This window comes from Carlito syrichta, unplaced genomic scaffold, assembly GCF_000164805.1.
Source record: "Carlito syrichta isolate Samal-C Ts95f unplaced genomic scaffold, Tarsius_syrichta-2.0.1 Scaffold245207, whole genome shotgun sequence".
NCBI lineage: Eukaryota > Metazoa > Chordata > Mammalia > Primates > Tarsiidae > Carlito > Carlito syrichta.
Window position 1 is genome coordinate 12715 of NW_007189303.1, and position 12872 is coordinate 25586.

At 44.1% G+C, this 12872-nt stretch overlaps 1 protein-coding gene across 1 annotated transcript; it reads left to right on the top strand.

The window, feature by feature from the left end:
* Positions 1-4098: 4098 nt before the first annotated feature.
* On the top strand, positions 4099-11940 carry CHMP4B (charged multivesicular body protein 4B). The gene is made up of 5 exons (XM_008051915.1): positions 4099-4168; positions 6770-6947; positions 8597-8711; positions 9736-9862; positions 11075-11940. The coding sequence occupies exons 1-5, from the start codon at positions 4099-4101 to the stop codon at positions 11137-11139; spliced, it is 555 nt and encodes a 184-aa protein (XP_008050106.1). The 3' UTR covers positions 11140-11940.
* Positions 11941-12872: the final 932 nt, after the last annotated feature.

Here is a 12872-nt window from a genome sequence, read left to right on the forward strand (position 1 = left end):
TCCACTCACCTCAGCCTCCCAAAGGCGCGGGATGACAGGCTGAGCCACCGAGCCCTGCTCACACTTGCTTTTTAATCCAACCATCAGGAATTTGGAGATGTTAAAGGAAGACATTAAGAAACAGTATATATTTATGTAAACATTGGACTTGGCTCTTTGGAATTTGGGTACTATAGAAGCAAATTTCTGTGTCTAGAAATAAGGTTGGAATGGAAGAAGTTTTACTGAGTTTAACGGTATTCAGAAAGAGTGGAGTTTTATTTGTTGAAGCATTATTTCCTCTAAGCCTTTAGTTTGCCCTAAGTTATATCTCACCACTGTACCACACATCTGTAAGATATGGGATGTGGATTAAGTGCTGTGAATATTTGTGTTCATACATATTCTTGCAGCCCAGATGCTGACCCTATGTCTATTTTTAAGGTTACTTTACTAGTCTTTCTCTTTGGAGTTCTCAGCTAGTTGAGAAAAACATACAGAAGTTACGTCTGACTTAAAATAAAATCAAGAGTCCCTGCTGGACACCATCCTGTAGTGTTCACCTCCTGGAGGAGAAGATGCTTTGTGAACCCTGCAGGCAAAATGAGGATCCCTGGGAGGGAGGGAGAGGGTGGTTTGCTTAGGGCCTTTCCCCAGTCTGAGAGGGCACACTTTACAGCATGGTGCTTGCTGGAAGTTCCTATTTGATGGGCCAGGAGGAATGCAGGGATAGGATCCTACCAAGTGATTGTTTATAGCCTGTGTGAGTCACAGGTGCACAGGAGAGAAAATATGGGTACATCTTACATAAAGAACTCTGGATAGAATACATAAAACCTTTATATAACAGATGAAATTAGAGAGTCAATTTAATATATATTAAGCACTTACTAGAGTCATTGTGCTGGATTGTGGGTCTGCAAAGGTGAATAATATAAGCATGATTTCATTCATGACGTTAGGAGGCTGATCTTTGCTTATCTTTGTAGTCTATTTGGGTTTTTGCTTCCAGATGTTGACAAAAGATGCCAAACTCTGTAAAGTATTTAACATGATTTATTCAGAGCCAAATGTGAGTGATCTAGGTCCATGACACTGTTGTTTCAAGAGGTTCTGAGAATGTGTGCCTCAGTCATTGAATTGCAGCTTGGTTGTACACATTTCTATTTGCCTAAACAATTTATTAAATGAAACATAAGCATAAAGAAACCCCAAAAGCTCACAGACATTCTTGAAGTCTGTGTAGTTGAAACTCCCAGCAGTTTCACAAGGATAAATAGTTAATTGTAATCTATCTTGGGCAGGGCTCAAAACTTAGAAACAAATTCAGTTCCAAATAACCTGGCTGTCAGCATTTGAAAATAAGAACAATTTGCTTGAATACCAGAGAAAACCTTTGTCCCCATCCCATGTAGAAATCCTTTCCTTTTCTTTCATAGTAGAACAGCAAGAACAAGACATGAAAGTGAAAAAGAGGGCCTTCTGGTCGCTACTTGGAATGGAACTTGGCTTCTACCTGCTCTGTGCCCTCCATATATTCTTCATGGTGCAGGAGTTGGAGCCCTTCTTACCTCCACTAGCCTTGGGAGGACTGGTAGCCTGGCTGGAGGGAGCAGATACGTGATAGGGGAGAGATTGTGTAGATTCCAAAGAGGAAGAAGAGCAAAGGTGGAAGCAGAGACGGAGAGAAGAGTGAGAGACTGTAGCTCTACTCACAAATCCACAGTGACAGCAATTGCTGACCTTCTCATGCCCTGTGCTTGGGTGCCAGAGATTATGCCAACTGGGGTGCTATATGTTGCCCTGTGGGTTCTTTGGCTCCGCCACAGAAAATAATTTCAGAGCGAGTTCCAAGTATAGTTTAAGACAGAATTTATTAGAAAGAAAGAGACATGCTCGAGGAAGGTGTGGGTATCGTGTTCTCTTTGACAAGAAGAGTTATATAATTTTACAACAATGATTAAGCAGACCAAGAGCTAAGAGGGTTGGGCTGCTGGTGTCTGGTCACAAGTTTTGATTACTGTCTCTCAAACTACTAAGGTCACAACAATAATGAAAGTTACTGCCTAACTAGATTTGGGCTTTCTTTTCTTTCTTTCTTTCTTTTTTTTTTTTAGAACATCATATCTGTGTTTTGGATAATTCCCTATTGTTCCTGTGATGTACTGGACTAGTAGATTCACACTCCAGGTGGTCAGGTTTGGTGTGCCTGGTCAGTCAGGTGAAGGTTGTGTACTGATAAGAAAGATGACGAGACTCTTACCCTATTTTAATTTAGACCTGCCTGCAAGAAACTTATCTATGTGTAACCTTCACTAGCAGAGGGAGCTATTGAGGATTTTGAAGCCAAGGAGTGACTGGATGAGCACCACCTCTTGTGTGGTGGCCTGGATGACCCCTTTGGGACAGGGTTCCTGCATTTTTCACTGAGTGGGAGGCATAACAGGATTGCAGGGCATGGACTTTGGGGTTCCGCTCCTAGTTTAAATCCCCTCTCTGCTGATAACCACCCAGGTGACCTAGGCAACCTGGACTGAGTAACATAACCTTTCTGAATCTCAGTTTCCACATCAGCCAAAAAGAGTGGTCGTTCTTGTTTTTGTTTTATTTTTGAGTTGGAGACTCACTCTGTAGCCCAGGCTGTAGTAGAGTGTCCACTCCCGGCCACTGCAGCCTCGACCTGCTGGGCTCCGGCGATCCTTCCACCTCAGCCTTCCAAGTAGCCGGAACTACAGGTGCACGCTACCATGCCTGGCTAATTTTTGATTTATTGTAGAGATGAGGTCTCGCCAAGTTGCCCTGGCGGGTCTCGAACCTGCGGGCTCAGGCAATCCACTCATCTCAACCTCCCAAAGGCACGGGATTACAGGCTGAGCCACCGAACCCGGCTAAGATGGATTTTTTTGAAGTTGTGGGCCATTCTGGTCATTCATAGAGAAAATCAAGAGAGCTAACAGATAGTGGTTTTTCAGATTTTAATGAGGCATTTTCATTGTTCTTCAGATTTTTTTGCAAGTTCCTGTTAGCCTGCTTTATCCTTTGACTGGGGGAATTTCCCTCCCTCCCTACCTCCCACCCTCCTACATTCTTTGAAAAGACTGGCTAGAGGACTTTTTCTTCTGCTTTTGGAGGAACTTTGGACTGTTTATATGCAGGCCAAGCCATTTTCCCTTGGCAAGTGGTTCTCAGGATAGAATCCTATGCTAACAGGGAATGTGAGCAGAAGGAGCACAGGACCCATTTATGTGACATGTGGAGAAGCCACAGCCCCTTGGGTGAGTGATTGTGGTCTACATCCTGCAGGCGATGGCTCTGGTTTGGAGCTCCAGGACATGGGGGAGCACATGTGTTAGGTGCTTATGTGTGTGTGAGAGGCTAGTGACCCAGCCCAGTCCAGCTCAGCTATTTCTTCTGACAGAGTCTGCACTAAACTTCCTTCCTGGCTTTGGTGCCCATTGAAGGGGAGCAAAAAATGGCTTCCTTCCATGCTTCTAGGTTATTTGGCTGGGCTACAAATTAAATGAATGTAAGACAGATTAACAGGAGAAAAACCATACTTAGTTACATATGTACACATGGAAATACCACAAAATATGAGACTTGAGGATGTATCAGATGATTGAAGCTTATCCTGAGCTGCAGAAAAGATTAAGGACTTGGAGCTTCTACAGGGTGGTGGCCACACATTATGGGAGGTGAGGGGAAGCATTATTGTATGGTAAATAAAGATTGTGTTAGGGTCACACTCCCAACGGGGCCTCCAGAATGTTAGGTCAGACCCGTTGGGGGTGTGGGTGTCTAGTGTGCCATCCAATGTCACATGAAAGATGCAAAGAATTGCACAGAATTTAGATTAGAAAATATTTTTTAGTTTATTTAAAAAATAAGTTGGAGAGAGAGAAAGGGAATTCATCTTCCCCAGGGAGGGGAGGGGGCCAACGCTTAAGAAAACGGCCTGGCCATAGCTCAAATTGCACACGGCCACACCATAGCTTAGCAAGGCAATGACAAATGGCTGCGTCCTTTTAATCCTTCCCTTTGATGGGGGAGGGTTGTTAAGGTGATTGGGTGGTAGTCTGCTCCATGTGATCACGAAAGGGCAGATAAGTGCAGGTACTGATGTCGGTGATGGACAACAGACAAAATGGGTGGGTTAGTCACATGATTGTTTCCATGGTGGTGGTGTCAGGTAAATCACAAAGGGCTGATTAGATTAGCTTGGGGATTTGAGCCTGGGGGCGTTTTCCTGCAAGAGACCAGTCAGAAGTTTTCAATTCCCAAGTTCCTTGACTAAAAGGTGGTCTTATTATCATTTTCTTTGGCTTCGGCCAACCAAGGGGTGATCTTTGATCTTCCATCTTTGACAAGGAACCTGAATGTTTTCTAGAGATTATTATGCTAAACCATGAACTGATAGGTTGGGCTGTCTTTGTCTTGCATGTGATGGAGATTTGCCCCTTGGCCTGCAGTAAAATGTAATTTTAAAATGTCTGATTTGGTGCCTGGCTCAAGCCTGTAATCCCAGCACTTTGGGAGGCAGAGGCGAGAGGATTGCCTGAGCTCAGGGGTTTGAGACCAGCCTGAGCAACATGATGAGACCTTGGTGTCTACAATAATAAAAAAAAAAATTAGCTGGGCATTGGTGGCACAAGCCTGTGGTTCCAGTTACTTGAAAGGCTGAGGTGGAAGGATTGCCTGAGCCCAGCAGGTTGAGGCTGCAGTGGCCGTGAGCGAGCTACTGTACTCCAGTCTGGGCGACAGAGTGAGACTCTGACTCAATAAAATACAATAAAATAAAATGAACACCTCCTAAAACCTACCTATTGGAAATCTATATCTAATAGATATCTATATCTAACCTGTGCTAAATTTAAAGCATGTCAGGGGTAAAGTCTAGCAAAAATGGTTATGCTGAGGCAAAATGACTAGGGGTAAAGTCTAGCAAAAATAGCTATGCTGAGGCAAAAAGACTACGCTAAACTAAGTTTGTTCTAGGTTTCTATAGGTACCTCCTTTCAGGTTGTATTGTTAAGCAGGTAAAAAGTCTGTCAGATAATGAAAGTTGTCTGGAGCAACCGTCTTCCTGATACAGATACTTTTACTAACCCTTTGCTCTCAGGGGACATCATAAATCTAGAAAACTACTTGGATGTCCCCTGAGAGGGGGACATAAAGAGGTTGCTGGTAATTATACAGGACAAACTTACACATTATTTTTAAAAAATGTATGTTTCCTTGAAGTTTTCCATTCAAAACCAATGAAAAGCCTATGTCCCATTTGAAATTTGTCAAACTTCTGATTGATCAGTTGAGAAGTAGTTTTTGGGAATCATGAGTGTTTCTTTCCACATTGTCTTCGAACAACAGACTGTACAATAAATTACATATTAATTAAATTACATATTAATGTGAAGGAGGAAAATGATACTGTATTGTCTGCATGCATATGTGTGGTGGGCCAGGTAAACTGGAGTTGTGGGCTTGAAAGTATTCACCAAGACAGTTATGAATTAAGAAAGAGATTTATTGAAGGGAAGATATGTTGTGAAGGGCACAATAGGCAGGAGAGCAAAGAGGAGTTTGCTGTCTGTGAAGAGGCAGGGTCTACATAGAAGCATTGATACTACTGTATGGGGAATCAGTGCAGGAGTTGCCTGGGAATTGCCTGTGGTGTGTGGAGAAGATTTGCAAGTTGACTGCTTGCTTTGCTGGAGATTTGTAAAGTCGCTGACCTACGATAGGGTTTTGTCTCTTTAATAGCAATAGTTCAATGCTTATTTTGTTTGTCATGGTATTAACTACCTTTCTCATTGCTACAGAACTAACAGCAAATGTTTTATAGCTGGCTATCCAGCCTTCACAATTCTTTTTTTTTTTTTTTGAGTTGGAGTCTCACTCTGTTGCCCAGACTGGAGTGCAGTGGCTGCTCTCACCACAGCCACTGCACTCGGCCACCACAGCCTCGACCTGCTGGGCTCCGGCGATCCTTCCGCCTCAGCCTTCCAAGTAGCCGGAATTACAGGCATGCGCTACCACGCCCGGCTGATTCTTTGATTTATTGTAGAGATGAGGTCTCACTGCCCAGATGGGTCTTGAACCCGTGCGCTCATGCAATCCACTCACCTCAGCCTCCCAAAGGCGCGGGATTACAGGAATGTGCCCAGTTTACCCAGTTGATGCCTAAGCAGGACTCATGTTCTTCCACAAGAAGCACTGTACAATTTACAGAGTTGGCAATTTTGTGTGAAATAGCATTTTAACCCAAACTGATTTAGTATTTGGTAGTCATTATTTATGTAGTTTAGTTGGAATTAAATGGTACTTTAAAGTTGCTTTATGATAATTAGAACTGCCTTTTCTGGAGGGGGGTTGTAATGTGCTAGGTATTTACATGCAGTCTCATTTACTACGCACAATGACCCTGGCAAGGACTCTCAGTAGCTCACCTAAGTCTGTGAGCTGGGGTTTGGAACCTAGGGCAGTATGACTTCAAAATGCATTGTTTCTCTAGGTGGCTTTCTATGCTTTGATATGTGTGTGTGTGTGTGTGTGTGTGTGTGTGTGTGTGTGTGTTTATCAGAGAGTGTGAACTTCGATTTGTGTGCTTGTTTACTGATGGTGTTGAGGTCTGTGAATTGTAGTTTTCTTGGAAAATTGAATATTAACCCTCTGCTATAGTGAAAGCAACAGTGGAGGTGCTTTCAGTACAATTGGGGAGAAGACTCAAGTGGATACTGGGACATCACCCTGTGTCTGAGCTCTCTGAAACCCTGTTTTCTCTGCCATGCAGCGGCCCTCCAGGCACTGAAGCGCAAGAAGAGGTATGAGAAGCAGCTGGCGCAGATTGATGGCACATTATCAACCATTGAGTTCCAGCGAGAGGCCCTGGAGAACGCCAACACCAACACCGAGGTGCTCAAGAACATGGGCTATGCTGCCAAGGCCATGAAGGCGGCTCATGACAACATGTACGTGTCCACTCACACCCACATGGCAGGGCAGTGCTGGCCTTGGGATGCCTTGTACTCAGGCTGTGACCTTGGGGTGATGGATCCCCTGACTTTCCTATTCAAGCACCTGAGTTCGTTTTAATTTGCATTCTTTTTGAAACTTTTGTAAAGTGGATTATGTGTCTTACTTCCTTTGGAAGCAGATCTCACGGAATGAAAAAATATTTTCTGGGTAATTCAGGGTTATTGTGACAAGCATAGTTTCAAGCTGGAAAGGTCTTTAGAAGCTCATCCAGGCTTCCGATTATTGAGATGGGGAAACTGTGTTCCAGAGAAGAAAGCTGACTTGCCCTGGGTTATGTGGGAGCTTACATAGAACTGGGATTAGAATTTTCTGATTCTGTCAGGGGCCCTGAAATATGCGGTACATTTGAGGGCTTTGGATCTCTCTTCCTATGTCTGCTTTTGATAGAATTTTCTGCCTCCTTTGCTTGGGCTGTGACTGTCATACTGCCCGTGTTCTTGCCCTCAGCAGTCCTTCTTTCTCTCTATGGCTACTTTTCATGTGCAATGGCCTAAGAAACTAGGTAACTGAGCTTGGTACAATTATAACTAAAGACCAGGGTAGCTAAGTTCCAAATGAGAGCTCTCCCACGAACAAAAATCTGTGTTTGTTTTAGTGCTTGGATTTGGCAGCATATTTTTTGGGGTACTTGAAGCCTTTCTGCTTCCTGTTGGGCACTCAGCTCTAGACCAGGGGTTGGCAAAATGCAGTCTGTGGGCCTGCCATTTATTTTTGTAAATAAAGTTTTATTGGGATACTGTCATGCCCATTAATTTACATAATGTCTGTGGCTGCTTTTGTGTTACACAGCAGGGTTGAGTATTTGCAACAGAGATTGTATGGCCATACATGCTAAAGTATTTACTATCTGGCCCTTTACAGTAAGAGCCAGATCCTGCTTTACAGAAAGAGCTGATCCTGCTCTAGAAATGTGAGATTGCAGGAAACATTGCCTTCAAATAAGTGAGGCGTTGTCTGAGGGTGGACGTTCACTTGAGTGAGCTTCATTTCTATACTTTCCCAGAAACCTAGCACAGAGCACATTTCTAAATACTGTTCAAGTATTGAAGTATATGTGTATATATTTTATTGAGTAATTGAATATTTGTATGATTGACAGTGTATAGAAAAAAATTATGCATATTGCCTTTCCTTTGGGGCTAGTAGAAGATCCATAAGTGGATTTGAGTAAGTGGGAAGGGCTTGTCAGGTGGTGTGGCTATACTTTGTGATTTTACTTCCCCTTGTAGAGTTGCCCTTGGGCTTGAAAAAGAGCTGTTGGCCCAGGAGTTAAAGTTCTGTAGTCTCGTCTGACATGTTTACTAATTTGCATGTAGGGTCTTCAGTGTATCTTCTAACTTTGCTAAGTCTTATTTCCTTAGGATATCTGACTAGGTAATGTCTTAAGGACTTTTCTATTCCCTTGGTTCTATGATTGTTTTAAAGGGAAAGAGGCAGGCAATAATGACAAGTAATGTCTCTCATGGAGTAATTGTAACTGGCTGGGAAATTGATGGTATGAAGTGAGGTTTCCGTTCCTGCCTTACCTGTCCTCTTTAAACAAACCAATCAATTGAAATGACTCTGTCCATTTTATTTAAAGGGACATTGATAAAGTTGATGAGTTGATGCAGGACATTGCTGACCAGCAAGAACTTGCAGAAGAGATTTCAACAGCTATTTCAAAACCTGTAGGGTTTGGAGAAGAGTTTGACGAGGTAAGCGGTTTTGTATAGGTCCCATAACTTTCATACGTGACACCCCAGACTGCCCCTTCATGTATTTCTTGAAGGCGCTCAAGCAGGGAGTATTTGGTTTGGGGGTTACCACTTCTTACCTCTCCAGAAACTTAGACATAGACAGGGCATAGTGAGTAATAACCCTACTTGCATTCTGGATTTTGAGGGATACTTTTTCTGTTTGGGAAAGGAGCTTAGGTAGAATAAAGGAATTTTCATCAGGACCCTTCTTCAGGCTTCTGGTCACTAACTGATTTCAGCAAGTTGTTAGGCTGTACTTTTCCATGGTGTCCCTGGACTCAGAGCTGGGTGACCGAGGTGACCATGCCCTGGAGAAGTTTACAGGATTTGGCCTCAGCCAGCTCCAGTATGAGGTAAAGGTGAAGCCAAGGAGGGAGCATTTACATCTCTGACCCCGAGGATCTGTCTGGATCTTGACCACCACCGATTTCTGCTGTAGCAGTATGGGACCTTGAGTCTCTTAAATTTTAAAAATATGGTTCCAGCCCCTGTTGAAGGTACTTCATTGTATGCTAGATTTGAGTCTTCTGAAGGTCAGCACTCTGCTAAACCTAATTCTTGTGCTTTCTGAACCCCACTGTATAACTGAGAAAACAGCCTGCAGCTCAGCCTTAGCTCTCAGCACCAGGACTTTCATACTGGAATTTGGTGTACTAAGCAAGTTCATTTAATTCCACAAACATTCCTAAACATTCACTTGTGCCCAGCTCTGAGACACAGAAATAGGAATGAAAAGATAAGATCTCCTCTCACAGAGGATACCAGACGTATACATCCATGATGCTCAACAGTATGTTATGTTATATTCCCCAGTAGAAGCTTATTTAGGATGTTTGAGACAGAGAGTGTGGAACCTGGAGTTCCTTTTTCCTCAGGCCTCCTCAGAAGGGTATATGTGTCCACTGGGGATCAGGTAAGAGTCATGGCTGCCGGGGCTGGGATTCCCAGGAAGAGCTCTCACTTTTGTGTTTCCTTTTACCAGGATGAGCTCATGGCAGAATTAGAAGAACTAGAACAGGAGGAACTAGACAAGAATTTGCTGGAAATCAGTGGACCTGAAACAGTTCCTCTACCAAATGTTCCCTCGATAGCCCTACCATCAAAACCTGGTGAGTTCTTCTAATGTAGAGTCATAATATACCCATGATACCACATGACGATGATAGTGATGTGTGGTCTGTTGATTTTGGTTTGTGTCTTGAGCTTCCCAGGGTTGAAAACTAGGTAGGATCCATTGTGATGGCCACAGAGACAATGTCATCTGCCCTTTCCTAGTTTCTCTCTGGAAGAGGGCTTATTAATCTAAGCACTATTGACATGGCCACATAATTCTTTGGGTATGGGAGTGGGAGGCAGGGTTGTCCTGTGTACTGTGGATATTTAGAACTGCCTTTGGCCTCTACCGACTAGGTGCTGATAGCAACTTCCTGAGTTGTGACAACCAGAAATGTCCTAGACATGATCAGATGTCCCCTTGGCAGGGGTTGGCGGGATCACCCACAGTTGAGAGCTTCTTTTCTAGTATGATTTTTCCTATGTTACCAAACAAGAGAAAGTTCCAGACACTGAGAAAGTGAGAACACTGTGAGAACAGCTCTTACTTCCTGTCTTGTAACCTGTGCTGTGCATACCTGTAAAAACCCAGGCCTGACAGGCAGGAAACAGCTTGAGTGTTTCAGGGACCTGGTTCTATATGACCTTCATTTCCTTCCTACTCTTTCTTTTCTTCCTCCCCTCCCACAATATTTCACCCCCAGGTAGAAGTATTCCACCTAGAACTTGTAGAACAAGCGAGACAGTTTGATATGGAGAGGGAGCCCAGGAAACAGTGTGTGACCAGGTCGTGGTCAACTCCCTGTCTTGTGTATAAAGGAGAAATGGTCCCTTCAAGTAGGTTCAGCTGCCTGGAGTGGTGTGTGGGCAGAAGCTGTCTAGCACGCCTCCTGTAGGTGTGTAGAAGTGGCTCAAGCAGCTTAAGGTGGGGGTGGCAAGGCTTCCTGCTCTCCCCCCACCTTGGATGCTCTGGGTCCAAGGCCTTGTGGGAATCTTGGTGGACTCTCAGTGTAGATTCCATCTTGTTTTATCTGGCCCTGCAGGGGGGTGGAGGGGAGATGCTGTGAGAAGTGCACTTGGCTTTCTGGAGTTTTTTGTTGTAGATTTTAGGCACCAAGAAGCAATCTGCTGACAGCTTGGAGAGGAAGTTTGCTGCAGGAGCAGGGCTGTTTACCAGACACCATGTAGCACAGCCCTAGCTCCCAGCCAAAATGTGTTGAAAGCACTACAACCAGCCCTCCTAAAGAGCCTTTTCTCTTTTCACACAGCCAAGAAGAAGGAAGAGGAAGATGATGACATGAAGGAATTGGAGAACTGGGCTGGATCCATGTAATGGGTTCAGCGCGGGCTGGGCCCAGACAGACTCTGGTGGCCTGCATGGCGGGCAGGCACATGTGTGTGTGGGGGCAGGCACGACATGGTGCAGGCCAGTTCCATCGCTCTTGAGTCTCACTCCAAAGCAGTAGGGCCGCGTTGCTGCTCACACTCTGCATAGCATGGTCTGCACCTGGTGAGACAGGTGGGGGGAGGGGGGTGGGGTAGGGGGTGCCTGCTGTTTATAGTGTTGATTTTCTGTAAAATAAACTGTATTTGCAAATCCAGCATTGAGCTTCTGGACTACGCTAACTCCACTGTTGAATCTGCAATGGAAAGGGTTGACTGTTTGTAGTTGACATGACCTGAAGATGTAGCCTCTGTCCTTTTAAGTCAGTTGACTGTCGCATATCTCTTTGTATACATGTATGGTACTGGCAGAAAAGTTGTTTTTAAAGCCATAGGCTTTTCCTTGTCTGTAGCTGTAATAATGCATCTGATTTTGATTTCCCCAAGAGCTGTATTTCTGTTTATCACCTATGTACTGGCCCTGTGTTTTCCACTCTAGCCCACTCCTCACTCCTACTGCCCTGGTCTTTTGGAGTTTGTGACACTGATTTGAAATGGATGGTGTTCTCTTGAGAGCAAGTGAGATTGTTAGAATCATGTTCCAGCTATACAGTTTTCTAACATAGTTCTAAGGTTCTTGTTGCTGTTTGTGATAACTGATAGATAATTCATTGGAAACATGTGCATACATTTATATTCAGATGAAATTATGGTTTGCACTGTCTATTAAATATCTCAATTAATTTTCATACTTTGCTGTTGTGTTCAATCTATCATTTGCCTCAGGAGCAGACTCTTTCCAGGCCAGCATGGAGACCATAGAGTCTGGAAACATATGGAAGACTTGTCCATGATATAGGTCAACAATTTGAACCAAAGAGCAGAGTCTTTCCTACTAGAAATCTCTTCAGGTTCTAGAGTAGCTCTCACCTTGGACCCTTTGAGCACAGTTCAGAGTGAGGTGGCTCTTGTGTAGCTCCAGGGTCTTTCCTGCTTTTTCTCTACTAGCATCCATGGGCAGTGCCAGCAGGAGCCTCTACCTATTGGAAACCATGGTGCTCCCATCAGACAAGGACCATTTGGTACATTGAAGATAATAGCCTTTCACATGGGGAGGAAGTGTATAGGGCAGTGACTAAGACTCTAGGACCCAGGGGTCACCGTCACAGGAATGCTGTGACTCATTATGTAGCTTTGGCTTAGTCCCTTTTGCTGTCTTGACCCTTTTCTTCAGTCTTGTGTCCTCTTGAGAATCTGATGAACACTCTGGACCCTCTTCATAAAAGTTGATCTGTATATGTTCATCCTTAATCCTGCATGAAAATCTGCAGAATTGAGAGGATGCCCCTTTCCCTCTAACTCTGCTTTACCACTCCCCAAACCTCTTAAGACTAAAACCAACCTTGAGATCACAATTAGTCATTGCTTACCAGGTGCCATGGAGCAAAGTTGCCTACCCTCCCTTGGTCTCATTTCCCCATCTGGAACACCTCAGATCATCCCAGAGGTCCTGTCTGTGTGAAGTGGCTCATGCTCTGTTTCTTACCCCTCATTGCTACTCTTCCCAGAGCTGCCATGTTTAGAATTAGGCCTTGATGGAAGTGGCTTAAATTCGTGACCCGTGTGGAGGTTAGGTCTCGCTATTCTCAGTTCTTTCGATCTCAAGAAGAATCTCGTGGCAAT